Source organism: Calliopsis andreniformis, chromosome 5 (assembly GCF_051401765.1).
Source record: "Calliopsis andreniformis isolate RMS-2024a chromosome 5, iyCalAndr_principal, whole genome shotgun sequence".
Classification (NCBI taxonomy): Eukaryota; Metazoa; Arthropoda; class Insecta; order Hymenoptera; family Andrenidae; genus Calliopsis; species Calliopsis andreniformis.
This window is the reverse complement of record NC_135066.1, coordinates 8,719,583-8,733,981: the sequence shown is the minus strand read 5'-3', so window position 1 is coordinate 8,733,981 and position 14,399 is coordinate 8,719,583. Positions and strand designations below refer to the sequence as shown.

General features: G+C 36.9%; 1 protein-coding gene across 10 annotated transcripts in view; it reads left to right on the top strand.

The window, feature by feature from the left end:
• Gluclalpha (glycine receptor alpha 1) overlaps nucleotides 1-14,399 on the top strand; it is a 43,667-nt gene that overhangs the window by 8,689 nt on the left and 20,579 nt on the right. For 5 of the 10 annotated variants that reach the window (XM_076378496.1, XM_076378493.1, XM_076378501.1 and 2 more), the window contains one exon: nucleotides 8,789-8,856. The exons of 2 other annotated variants lie outside the window; for them this stretch is intronic. In XM_076378496.1, coding sequence (XP_076234611.1) covers nucleotides 8,789-8,856 — 68 coding nt within the window. Of the gene's footprint in view, nucleotides 1-3,438; nucleotides 3,507-8,788; nucleotides 8,857-14,399 lie in introns of those variants that run through there. 3 more of the 10 variants (XM_076378494.1, XM_076378502.1, XM_076378500.1) reach the window with 1 other exon arrangement.

The following is a 14,399-nucleotide window of genomic DNA, read 5'->3' as shown; positions in this document are numbered from 1 at the left end:
ATTTTGATTAGAAGAGAGGAGGAAATCGTTATTGTGATGTTCATCGGTGGATAATTCTTTTCTTTCTTTTCGTTACTTTGAAGAGTCGTTTGGTGAAGCTTGTGTTAGATGTTTGGGGAAATTAAAAATTAGTGTATGTGTTGTGAGCATGGAATTTTTATACGAATTTTGTATGTACCGTACAGCTGGAAGCCCTTTTGTTACAGATTATATTGGGATAATGGTAAAAATTTGTTACTTTTTATTTTCAAAGGCAAAAGTTGACAAACATAAGAAAAATTCTAAGAGTTGAGAGAAGTACTGTACAAACACACTTCTGAGTCATTTGTTGTTAGATGTGGATATACTTCATATTATCACGGACTATTTTTTTTTACTAATAATTCCATGTCAGATGTAAGTTTGTAATGCAACGTATAAAGGTGATCGAGAAATATAATTTCTGGTTTGTACAATTTTTTGCGAATATTTTGAAAAAGGTCTGATACCTTGTAATTTGTGGCTTCCACGGTCCCGCATCGTACAGTAATTACTGTTGAGGCTTTCAGGTGTAAGGCGTATCCTTTTAGGAGAATTTTCCCAACGTTTCGCAAGCATTGCAGCTAGCTTCATCAAGGGGTCAAATGACATACTGATACGGGGTAGTCAGTGCAACTTCATCAAGGGGTCAAATAACACTCTGATTATCCAGTATCAGTGTGTGTGTCTCTGATGAAGTTAACTGCAGTGCTTGCGAAACGTTAGAAATATTCTTTTAAAAGTACATCCCTCACACATGAAAGTCTCAAGAGTAATTACTGTGAACCTTGCAATTATGAAACAAAAGATTTCTTTTATCGTCTCCTATTACTTGATCTGTAATCCTGGATTTTCTCCTACATAAGAACCATTTAGTGAATTCCATGCTCATAAGACGTAGGTACAGTTACTTTTGTGTTTAATTAGTACATGGAGGCGATTAACGCGCAAGTGTACCATTTCGCTTCCTCTTTTGCTCCAAGATCTGTACTCGCAGTATAACACTTTGTACAAAGCTTTAGCCTGCGCGAGGAAAGAAAATTGGAGCGGCCAAAGATTTATTATTTCTCTGGAAACGTAAATCTACCTGTCCGTGTAGTCTTTTGTTGGAGGTGTTTCATTGAAGTAGGACGAGAAGGGAGGGGAGGATGCTACTTGGCTAAGAAAAAGGGGAGATGTCATTTCGGTGGTTGGTAGGGAAGCTTTCCTTTTTATTACGCAGATGGTTTCCAGGCAGAAATGCTCTTCATGTTTTTCTTTATGTAGAATGACGTGACCGCAAGTTCAGCTACAATTTCATTCTACTCCAGGATTGTTTCTCACTGTGCTGTACTAATTTGAAATAATTTAAATAATCGAAAGGTTTCTCAGGTGCTGCCTTTTTATTCGAGGATCGTAATTTCTTTGCGTTGTTTGCAAGTTTCTTTACACGGCGACAGTGCTAATGTACCAAACACTATTGACAATATTGATATTTTTACATATTTATGTATCACATATGTCGAAAAATGTACACGATGTGTCGGAAGTAATTTCGACCTCTTCGACACGGTTATCGTAATATCTCATTGTTTACTAAACGATAAGTAACTTTCTTATTTTGGACGTCAGTAGCTGATGTTACTAGCGTGCAAGAGAAGGTTTGCAGTCTGAAACCATTTTGTACGTCTTTCCCTATGACGGTTTCTCTAAAGCCGCGCGTCTGACTTAAACGATATCTGAACTACTTGCCGATTGAAACTGTACAAAGGTATCTAGAAAATATCGAACGTTCTCGTAGTATTGACAGTAGAAATGTAAAATGTCGAAATGACTTTTTACTAACACGCTTCTGTGTACTATTTCAAATACTAGATCAAGACTTTATTACTATAAACTTTTCACCATTACAACAATCAAGTACTTAATTTAATATACTCGTTGCACGCTTTACTTTCTTCGAACACAATTATTGTAGCTAGGCAAAAATAATAGATAGTATTAACAGTGGAACTATCGAGTATTTCTATGATAGTCATTTTCTAAAGTTATGCCTTTAAGAACTTTGTTCATTAGTTTGACGAAACTTTCGACACGAAAGTTACGTATTAATTTCTCTCTATATAATCATCGCCACTGATGTGAGAGTTTAGTGAACAATGATTAAAAGGCGTACATCGATCCCTGTGTCGAAGAACATTACCTTCAAAAAGCCCAGAAAACGAGTTGTCTGACTAATCACTTACTCTTATTACTTACTATTTCGATGTGCAGTACCTATTTCTCCCCACCATTGGATCAAAGGATTCTTCTTGACAGGATTTTAACGTGCTATATTATCGTCGAACCTCTTCGACGATAGAAACGAAAGATTGTGTGTAGTTACGAATCAATTTGGTTCACTTTTGACCTTTCTGTTCAGCCATCAGTTTTGGTGGCGTATGAAGAAAATTATACGATGACATTGAACGCCTCGGAAAATTGGACCACGAATTCCCATTGTTTGATAAGTAAAAGGAAGCATGCATGTCGTCGATAATTACAGTCGACAGCGCACTGCCTGCAGCTGTCGATGTCACCATCGTGACGTGGGATTTCTTTTTTCCCCTTTTTTTAAACACTTTCTGTGTATCCACACGTTCCCCTTTTTTCTTTCTCTTAATTATCGGGGAATGCTCGCGTGTCATATTTCGACTGTACTGGTTCACGAAACAATATCAAAGGAATGATTTTTAATTAAGAGGGAAGCCTGTGAATGCTTCCTTTCCTCTGCGTCGGTTATAAACCATATCTTTCCATTGCGCTCGGAATTGAATTTACAGGGTGCTGCAAGTTTTAACAGTGAAGTTGTGGCAATGTATTCTGTGGTTTAAAAGAAGATAAAATATTATGCAGGAAATGGGAAAATGTCTTAGTGACCGCAGGTTCAGAGATAAAGAGATTCGAGATAGTGATCGATATAAATTTATTAGGTTCACCGTAAGTAGAGTAGATTTATCGAATGAAAACAATGTAGAACCACTTGTTCATGAGTGCAAATAATTGTAAGACAGTAATCCTTTAGTTTTGTGACAATTGAATCGAATCGACCCACAAACGCGACCTTTTTATTATGTTCGCGCGTATGTGTATATAAACATCCGCAGAGTATAGCATACACAAAGCCGTCCATGTGTTCTCATTCCCTTGACGATAATCGTTTCAAGAGGGACGCACAAATTCCGAGAAGCCCGTTTTAACTGTTTCTTCCCCTATAAAATCTCTCCCGATTACCCATTGAAAAAGTCCCCTGGGATCTCGTAGGATTAAACTCGTAACCTCGAGCGAAATTCTATAAAATGAGCAAAAATAAAAGACAAAGAAACAAATATCCAGTAGAGTATTGTAAGACACGAAAAAGATTGACTGACTAAAAGGGGCCTCTGTTGTTTTTGCCCTTAGATGGGCCGGCCATTGTCCGGGTAAACCTGTTTGTGCGAAGCATTGCGACAATTAGTGACATCAAGATGGTAAGTATGCATAAACCAATCCAAGAATCTCTTTAAACGCGGTGCAATGCCATTTCTCTCTTGGCGGGTACTTTTTCCTTGTTTTGTTCTGTTGCTTGCAAGATACAAGTAGGCGCAAAACGTAGGTTTTTTAGAGCCTCGGTAAGAGAATTTTGAGAAGGCCTCTCTCAGCACCTGACCGAGAACAGCAGCAACAGCCAACGGCAGCAGGCTAGCATTTTGTCCCTTCTTCCGTTACGTTTCTTATTTAAATATCGAACATCATCTTTCTCTCGTTCAGTGGCACCAGATTCGCCTGGGTGTTTCATGACGTTGACCAGACCTGTTCAACTGGCTTTTTGAAAGTAAATTTCAGAGCATCGCTAACAGCGAATCACGTCATTCGCTTCAAAACTTATTGGTTCTAAGGGTCTTGAGTCTGCGTCAGTGTTGTCCAAATGTTATTCTCTAGCAAAGTTAAATTTGTATTACTCGTTTAATCGATAATACCCTATAGTCTTTCCAAACAGTTTTACTTCTTTATCATTACGTAAAATTCAAAAGCATATTTACTGTGAATCTAGTTTAAAAGAAGATTCCCTCACTCTGTATTTCTGATCATGTAAATGCAAATAATTATATTCCCATAAATAAAATATGTGTAAAATGGAACAGAGTGGCGTAGAAAGATCCATCCGCGGACAACACTGCTTTATACACACAAATCATTGATTGTGAAGACGTGGCTTACGTGTGTTTAATCACTCTCCACCCTTGCTCGCCAAAAAAGCTTCAGTTGTACACGTCTGTTACAGATGATTGGCAGAAAATCGTGACTCGCGTTGATTCCTTTCATATCCAGTAGAATTTCACACGATTTCCATCAGAATATAATCAACGCGAACACGAGATCTCTGTCAACGCTGACCTCGCGTTGGGATCGTATCCATGTGATTTCTAACACAAACGATGACAAAAGCTCCGATAACGCCAGAGAGATTCTTGTTGTTTCGATTGCGTTAGGAAAATGAAAACGTGTGATCCCCACGCAGCCCATCAATCTGGATCACTGTGCCGTTCAGATATTCATCATAGACTCCTATCGTAGATCACCTCAGTTCAAAGACTGTCTGATACCCACATCGAATTGTCTACTTTGTTGACCCCCCTTTGTCACGCCACCACAGATATCCAGTTACCATATTTTTCTCATCTGTGTATACATGACTACTCCTTCATTTTAGACTGAACTTACACCAACCAAAAAAAATAAAAAATATTATACTAGCATCCTAGCATATACTAGATACAGGCATGCGGCATTCTAGCTTCTATGTTCCACGTATGTACATACACGTTTATACGCTACATATGTAGGAGCACAAACGTTGCAAGAGGGATGAAGAGAACAAAAGGGGGCAGGAAGAAGGGATGATAGAGAGTACGGGAGGGACAGGGAAACAGAAGAGGGGAGAAAGAGAGGATCAGTTGGTCTCATAGGTTTCATCCAATGTAATCCCTGATCTTGGTAGTACCTCGTAGTGCTTGATGATTAGTACGCTCATTTACGTTGACACGTTTCACGGGAGACGTTCGCTTGTTCCCCATCTTTTCAAGGTATGAGACGATGTGAGTATATACAGGTCCCATTCAGAGCCACTTCACCCCACGCGTTAGTACTCACCTCCCCAACCCCTTTTTTCTTTCTTTTTTTCCCCCTCAAGATGAGGTAATTCGTGTTGGCTGCCGATCAAGGTCTCTGGGTTAGGCGACGTAGTCTGCGCTGTAGACACGCCGTAAGGCGCCTGAAAGTCAATACGGTTGCAATGCTTCGAATTTTTCTGCATGCCTTTTACAACAGTCGCATACAAGGGTGAGCCACGAGAGGACGATAAAGAGAGGAAACATGAAAATCGATGGTTATCGTTTTTGTCTCCTGTCGTTCCGATCCGACAGTTAATCTCGATTGTGGCTTGTGGACGCGATTTCTTGAAAAGAAACATGAAAATGTGATAAAAATGTACCTGATGTGTCGCTAATAGATAATTACATGCACAATGAGTTAAAGAGACCGTTGATTGCTTTATAATTGCGCAAACGAAGAATTTTCACGATTCAGTCTGTCGTTTTAGTCGACGGACAATTTAATCAGAAAAGGATTACTGTTAATGGACTTTGTCTTATCAGTACGTGCAACTGTAAGACACGCTCGGCGATTTCAGAATCAAATTAAAATGGTCCTTAATAGTTCCATGCGATCATTTATTAACGGTCTGTTTATAATAAATTCTTGACGATGACAGCTGAGCAAGAGCCGCGCAGCTTTGATCCCTGTATTGACAATGTAATCGATGATCGTTTACGAATATACAGGATGTTTCATTTCGATCAATTGACATAAGTGTCCTTTGAAATTGCTAGCGGTATAAAATTAAAATTGAACAGAAATATTACTGATGATACATGCTTCTTATAAACAAAATATTAATATACAAACATAGACAGGTGACAGGATTGGACTTTTTCTTGAGCCTCCATTGAAAGCACAAAAATTCTCCAATTTCCAGAAGGGTCCAATATTTGCAATTCGAATCGATGTAGTCTCTCCCTCATCCCCGAAACAACTTGACTCTATCCAGCTCGATGATTGAACATTAATAATCGAATTGGATCTATCGTGAAACGTTAGTAGCCAGGCGTTGAAGCGTGTTTCTGCATTGCATTCTGTGAAATTAGCTCTCGCAGTAAGGACGATTGACGAAGGACGCTGTCTTCCCACGGAGCAACGTGTCCGACGTCTTGTCCTGGTTCATGTAGGGCGGAATGTTACGCAGACACTCTGTATGGCTCAGGACGATACGCCTGGCTCGTTCAGCCTACCGCCCATAAATGAATTAATTATCAAAAGTGTATCATCGCCTAACACTGACGACGATCGTTGTGCACGTTGCATTAACGTGAGCCCACCCGCGTTATTAATCGTCCCTGTACCCGTGCAACTCATCGGATCACGGAAGTTTCGATGCGTCAGGCGATTAATCAATTTACCGATATTCGAAGGGTGATACAGAAGACAATCTTTCTAAGATAAGCAACGTTCAATCATGTTACTGATATTACGTGTATGCTGGTGGATTTACGGAACCTACCAGGAGATGTATTTACACGAGTGCTTGTTCAGTATGCATATAGAGGATGTTCGACTGATTATCGCTGTTTGAATATCTTCGTTGTTTTTAATGATTTGGGATAAGATCTTAAGGACAGGTTGAATTGTAGATGAAATTTAAGAGAAAAGCACTTGACTTAATATATTTTAGGTTCTGTCAAAAATGTTAATACATTATTTGGTCACTGTAGTCTCGCGACTCGTCACTAGGAACGAATTTGTAATGTTTAGGTTTAGATGTTAATATTATTGTTAATTCCGAATAATTTAATATCAAACATTAAATATAGTTGTTTCCTAATAATTGAATATCTAATATTACATTTTGTTAAATATCATTTCCAATGTGAGAATATAAATATATAGAGGTTTGTTTTGTAGTTTATGAAAAGTATTGCAAAGATGGATTCTGGGTATAGGAATAATAATAAGAATTCTTATAAGCGTTGGTGCAATATGATCTTGTTTCTGAGTTATCGAAATTTAGGAACTCGTAATACTGATTTGAATATTTGATCAAGTGCTATGTGTATTTTTCTAAACTATACTTGTCTCTTAGATATTGCCCTATATAAAAAACAATGAAGTTATTCCCAGTAACGATGTTAAATGGAGTACTCTGTGTACGAAGGTTTTCCCATTGTAAAATAATTTACTCCGCTTAACTCGAAATCGATAACGTTAATTATATTCCTGCTTCATCCTTGTGATCGAATGTGTTGGGAAACCTATAGATGGCGAAGCAATGTTTAAAAATCCTTAGATTTTGATACGTGTACATTTCGTCCATCAACGTAACAACGATTCCTTCGTTTTTCTTCGTCTTCTTCTTCTTCTTCTTCCTTTCGTTTTTCTTTCAGTACTTTACGTTCAATTCGTTTCTCCGTATCGATGCATACTGTTCCACTAGTTTGCTTTCTGAGTGCTTTAGTTCGTTCATCTGTTCTCAGAGTCGTTCTCTAATCGAAAGAAAGTGAGTTTTGTTGTCGTGATATCCGAAAAAGACGCAAGAACCACGTAAGTGTGTTTATATGTCATTTTTAAATTGCTTCTTCCATTTAGTGATACACTCCGGTCACGGGATATTTTTTGCTCCTTTTTTTTCTACGTTCAATGCATTTTAGCTTGTGGCGGTATTCTCAATAGGAGACCCGGTCCTAAAAAGATCTGTGGAAATCTTTTTGGAAATGTTGTCAAGGACTTTGAAATTTTTTATGTAAATTTATTCGCATCTGAAGTTTATGATAAAATTTTTTAGATCGTTAAGGTTGCATAATAATTCCGATGTCTAAGTTCACCTGAAATATGAGAACTAATAATATGAGTAATCTAGAAATAGTGTTCAGTAAGTTAAATATTGTGTATAAAGAAACTGCTGATATTTTAAGGTATCAGATTGTAGCTTTTGCCCTTCCAGAAGAAAAATATGCAAAAAAAGGAAAAATTCAATTCTATTTGATTCTGGTTCAGGAAAAAACCAATATTTCTAAATTAATAATGTGACCTCTTTTTTTATCTGTTAAAGTTCAAATATTTTATTACGAGTTACGATATAGTAAATAATAGTATTAATAAAAAGAATCCTAGGATCTCCAAGGATTTTAAACACGAGTAAATCTACGTGGAAAAGCTTCAAAGTCCTGAGCGTAACGTATTTCTAAAAAAGTATTTCTTTTGCAATCGAGTTTTTTAATGGAAACATGTTCTTGATTCCAAGCTGCTTCGACGTAACATACATTCAAGAGACGAGAATCTGTTCACGCGTGAACGATGTATGCCACGTTCTTACTTTTCTTATCGTTTCCAGCTATGAATTTCTGAACCGCAGATAAGCGCAAGTTGACGCGTGAAAAGCGCCGCTCCTAGAGATAACGTTTAAGGCGATCCCCGTGTGTTCCATCGTCGAGAGGGACTTTATATCGCGTTGGAAAAAAAGAAAAAAGAAAAGAAAAGAAAAGAAATAAAGAGAAATCACGATACAGTTTATCGATCCCCATTTGCGTCCAGTTGTCAGAAGCATAACTGCGTGAAGCGTTTCTTTTATTTTTTTTTCTCTCTCAATTACACACCCCCACGATGCGTTTCATATTACTCAACGATTGATTAATTTTATTTATTCTGTTTGCTATGTTAGATGGGCCCGCGGTTGTCCGCGTCAACATATTTGTTCGAAGTATCTCAAAAATAGATGACGTTACTATGGTAAGTTAAAAATCGAATGCCCCGAAATCACAGACACACGCCTTACACATCTATACTGTTATTATTATTATTATTATTATCATTATTATTATTGTCATCATTATTATTATTACTATTCTTCTTCTTCTTCTTATTATTATTATATTGAGTGTTCGTTACTTGTGCAATCTGTATGTATTATAAATACAGAGCGAATCTTCTAGAGGACAATGCCGATGATCGTTAGCTAGAGCCTCCTGAGAACTGTGAACCATGTGTATACTGACAATGAGAATCGTTTCGCGACACGATCTCTTTTTCTCAAGTGTCCACGCCGTTCGTAGATTCATGTTTTCTTAAGAACGATCTGTGACCACGCATTCCTTTCACATTCAGACACCAATGATACCAGTACATTTAGATCTGGAAGAGACGTTGCAAATTTTACCCTTGTCCGTCTTTTTTTTTTTTCTGTGTGAGCTTAGAGTTAGATGTTTCACCATCGATGACGCTATTTGCACCTATTGATATGCAGAGTATCCCGTAAGATATGACGCTGGCGAACAGGAAATGGTATTCTGTGGAAAAGTAAATTGATAGTATGGAATAGAATTTGTTATTCGAGGATTCGTTTTCGAGAAAATGGATCGTCAGAGTTTCTCTAATTTTTGGAATTTTCCTGTATATGATATTAGTGTTTCATAAGGCGTAACCTAGTAGTACTGCCAATTATTATAATTATAAATAAATCTCTTTTCTTTTAGGCGCAGCGTGCATGACGGTTCTTGAATAGGATTCAGAACTAAGATTTTTGACCTTTGTAATTGACCTTTGCTTATTAAATAGCGAGGAGTGTTTTTAATACACTAGAAGACATACACATGCATAGAAAATTAATCTTCATTCTTTATGAATACAGAACTTTTCTGACGAATAATAATTCCTATTAATCACTTTCTAGAAATTCACTTTTAAATACTATTATGCTTATTAAATACTAATCTTTTCGAGAACGAAACCTCAATTAAATAGATTCCACTCCACATTGTCGGTTGATTTGTCTCCATTAAACATCATCTCCTGTCTGTTAGTATCCAATTTGGGGGACACCATGTATAAAAATATTGCCGGTTGTTCAATACACAATGTTTTCTCGTTCCTCATTACTCACGATATCGTAGAAACCCGGAGAATCGTTTGACAGAGCATTCAGGTCCAGCGTGTATGGGCAGACACTAAAAACGTATAGTTGTTAGTATGTACTTACTGTCAGCAAGACAAGTAAACGAATAGTCTCGAATCGAGTAGCTAGACGTGTCATGATTATTTCGTGTATACTATGTGGTCGTATGATAATATAATACATACACATTTAATTAATGTATTATATGTACTTACACACTCACAAAAACACACACATGTTTACTGTTAATTCGCTATATTATATATAGTATCCTATAACGCTGTTCTTTGTCTCTCTCACGATATACAGAAAGGACACGTAATACATAGTCACACATGTTTTCTCTTTACCTCTTTGTATTGTTTCCTTTCTGTTGTAAACAGGCTCTCGTGCGTATTTAAGGCCGACTATTGTAATTTCTTTAATTCCACTACTGCCGTATGTTCTATTCAAGCAAGCATATGTTTTGTATGCCTGAAAGATAATATTTGAAAATTACGAACAGCACGGCGGCACCTCCTTCACCCCTCTCTAAACAGATATTTCGCCTCCCATCCGCAATCTCGGGCGTTTGATTCGAGGAAATGTCTAGTTCTACCGTCTTTCCTTTCCGAGGCAAAGTCGATCGCGTTTCACGACCCTACTTTCTTGCGTCGTGCTGCGCGTAATCAAAAGGCCACACCACATACTGTCGCCTCACGCTATTGTGTTGTAGATGATTTAATGGAAATGGACGTTTCACTATTATATATTTTTTCCCATGTTTGTCGTGTCAACCATTAATGGTGATGTTAAGGTTTTTTCGCCTCGTGGCTGACACCAGCAACCACACCTACACACTAAGAAACACCCTATTCAGGTCTTGTTCGTTCTACTCTCCTTTTCTTATTTATTATGCTCACAGTTGTCCATGTAAACATATGTACCTACACACACACAACACAGACACACGCACACGCAAATATACGTATATATGTACAGACTCGGCCGCTATGTAACTTGTTCTTTAATCCCTTATTGCATAGTCAATTGTACTCGGTGGTATGTCTCTTCCGAGCTGCTGCATTAAGTTTGTCAGTGCGCCCTTCGTTATGCATATGTACTATCTGTCGATTGTTATTGCTTATCCGAGTCATGGTCGCAAGTGTTTTTGTTCTTGCCACGCTGTACTGCGATAATACGTAATTATTTCCTGTGAAAGATGTCGGGCATGTCTTGTAGATTTTAGCCCGCTGAATCTGAGTCCAAACAATTTCATCTATCACGTTCGGTTTTCGAGGAATACGAGTTTGAAGTGAGATAACTGGTTTTGAGAGGAAAGAATGCGATGGATTTTGAAACTGTAGCATTTTCTCGCTATGAATTCATTGTAATCGCCCTCATTTCCTGGTTTTGTTACGTTCGTTTCTGTTATCTTCGCCTTTGACGCAATGAAAACGAGTTGACAGAACAGAGCTCCTTTTATTTTATGAAAGCTCATTGCTTGCATCAAGTGACTTAAGTATGCAGAATAAACAGTGTACACCATTTATAAATGCGTATTAAACAATTAACGGTTTTAATGGTTCTTATGTAATTATTTACTAAAATATAATTGCAGTTTTTATAATTCTTTTATAATTCTCTCGTATGCTGATTCTTTAATATTTCACAGTCTAGAGGCTAACAGTAGCCTGCAAAAATACTTTCGCTGTATACTTCATTGTACCTGTCCCTTTTCAAACTGAGAAATGTTGCTATGTCCTCAGGAAATGCATTTGAGTGATAGAAGAGTGCCAGCAATGGTTTCTAACAATACGTGCTTCAAAGGAAGATTGAAGTTCCTCTGCTATTTCTATATAACATTCTTCCTTTTTCCAAAGAAGTAGTTATCCTTCTATAGGAAATAGCAAATAGCTATTTATTGCTCATTCTCTCCTATAGGTTTAGAAGAACAGTTCGTATTCTAAAAATTAAAAGTGGGTGAACACATTCACCCTACTCTCATTCGAATTTAACATTGTATAGATTTACCCAAGTTATTCATTTTCGCAGCAATTTATTTCATGATCAAATTTAAAGCACATTTTTAAGAATCGATAAATGAGAAAAGTAGATAATATTTAGTTTTAGACTGCTTTTACTTTAACAAGGAGTAATTTTCTTTGTACTTAAAATATTAGCATATATTTCAAAAGAGAAGGTAAACATAATTTCTGAAGTTCTCAACGCTATCTCAAAACATGTGAAAACGTTTTATAAAGTCGAATTTCTCATGAAAAGTATATGTGATAGAGAAATTCTGACCATAGAAATAGATTCAGCACATTGAAGTCTATATGCGCCTACTTCCCTCACAGGAAGATTTTGATGCAGAAGTACCATAATTGTTCTTTCTTCTTTCTTTCGTCGTACCAGCTATGTCCTCGTGATAATCGAACGGTTCACGTTTAGTGTCGAACCGTTAATCACTGCGGGGGTAAATTATTTTTCAAACGTAATCATATTTTTGCGAAGAGTTTTAATCAAGCCTCTTAACACAGCACTCAATCGTCAAGTCGCGTCGATCTTCAGTTTGCTGTGCGGGTTTTGTGGACAGCTCGTTAACTCACCTGAGCTTGAAGCGATAAACCATCCTGTGATAAAAATTCTATCCTGTTTCCTTAACCTTCCCTGATAAAACGTGCTTTCTGGAACGGTGGAACTTTTTAATGACGAAATAATCTTTCGGGACAAAAAATGTTTTTATGCTTTATTCGTACTACAGGGTAAAGGTACCTAATATGTCCTAGCAAAAGTTAAATCGCTAGCAAGTGGAAGATAATTAATATTTTGACTAAACTATTCAAGCATATTATTAATTAGATACTCCTAGTAGATATTCATGCATGCACACAATTTTTAGATTTACCTTTTCCGAATCTTATATGTATATATGTATATTTATTTATTAACTGGTCAAAATACCCTTTAGTGTACATAGTAGGATTTTACATAGTTACAGATTTTTTTCTAATGTATAATTTTTACATTCTATTAGTATCTTTACTTATTCAGTTCATGAGCAATTTTAATATTTAGTTCGCAAGATATTACTGGTGGCCATATTAGGAATATGAGCCATATTAGATACCTTTACCCTATATTTATGAAATAAAATTGTGATTACTTTGTGTCTCCGTTTTTCATATCCATTTGCTACTTAAATTTTCTTTCTTTTCTTTGTAATTATATTTACCTAATATGATAGTAGAGCTTTTCTAAATATTTACAATTTCTTATATTTTTAAAAAGATTTGTATTTCAAGACAATTCTGTGTAACATGGAGAATGCAGTTCGTCAATCTTAAGCATCTTTTAAAACCCTCTTTTTGAATGAAAAACTAGTTGTTTGAAGGGAGAATTCAAAGGAGGGGGTAACATTTCTATTACAGAGCAACGTATCGCTTCAATCTCGCAAAAACATGTTTATTTGTAAAGCAGTTTTTGGGACCATATGTGTCCAATAAAGGTACATTTTTATAAAGATTACAAGCCTTGGGTATTCGTCAGGACGATCATACCGTGAATCGTCCAAACTGGCTTGCATCGCTTTTTGATATCGATTTTCAGTTACTCCGTATATTGTCGGGGGCTGCTTTTCGTTAACTTTGCGATAACACTCCGAGAAAGATTTTTGTAATTTTCTCTCGAGCTAGAGCGAAACCTATTGAGTTTCATCAAAGTGCAAGACGCATTCAACTGGTGAGTCATTTTCTTTCATCTCTTTTCGCATGTTTTTTCAGTTTATCTATGTAAAGTGACTAGCTTTCCTTTCCACTCAATTTTCGATCATTTTTGTAAATATCTATTGGTCGTCTTTCATCCACCTCGAGAAACTTTAAAAACTTACGAAAGTGTCTCAGGCGAGCGAACTTGAACCTAAGTATAATTAGCGTACACTCAAAACTTCTTATTAAAAAGCAGAAATTATAAAGCAGCATCGAGTCTTACCTCGAAGGGACAGACTATCGTTAAAGAAGAGACTCCTCAGGTCTGTATCTTAAAATTTCAAGCAGACAAGCATTTAACATTCACCCTTGTTTACTGTAGCAAAAGTAGCAGCAAGGAATGCATGACTATTTTTCACCAATATATGTTGAACAATTTTTATACTCTTGTCAGAAGTTCAGTCATTATTAATTATAACAAAACGAAACGTGGTGCAGTAAGGGATTAAACAATAGCGGGGCATGCATAGCATGTTGTACAGATGTGTGTACGATCTTGGATCGTTCGATAACACCGTCAACTGGAAAGAGTTGGGCCCAAACAATAATTCGTAGTCGAAATGGTCGACTTTCCACTGATACAGCGTCCGTGTGAGATCTTTGCGGCGCAACGAACGGTCGCAATTAATGAT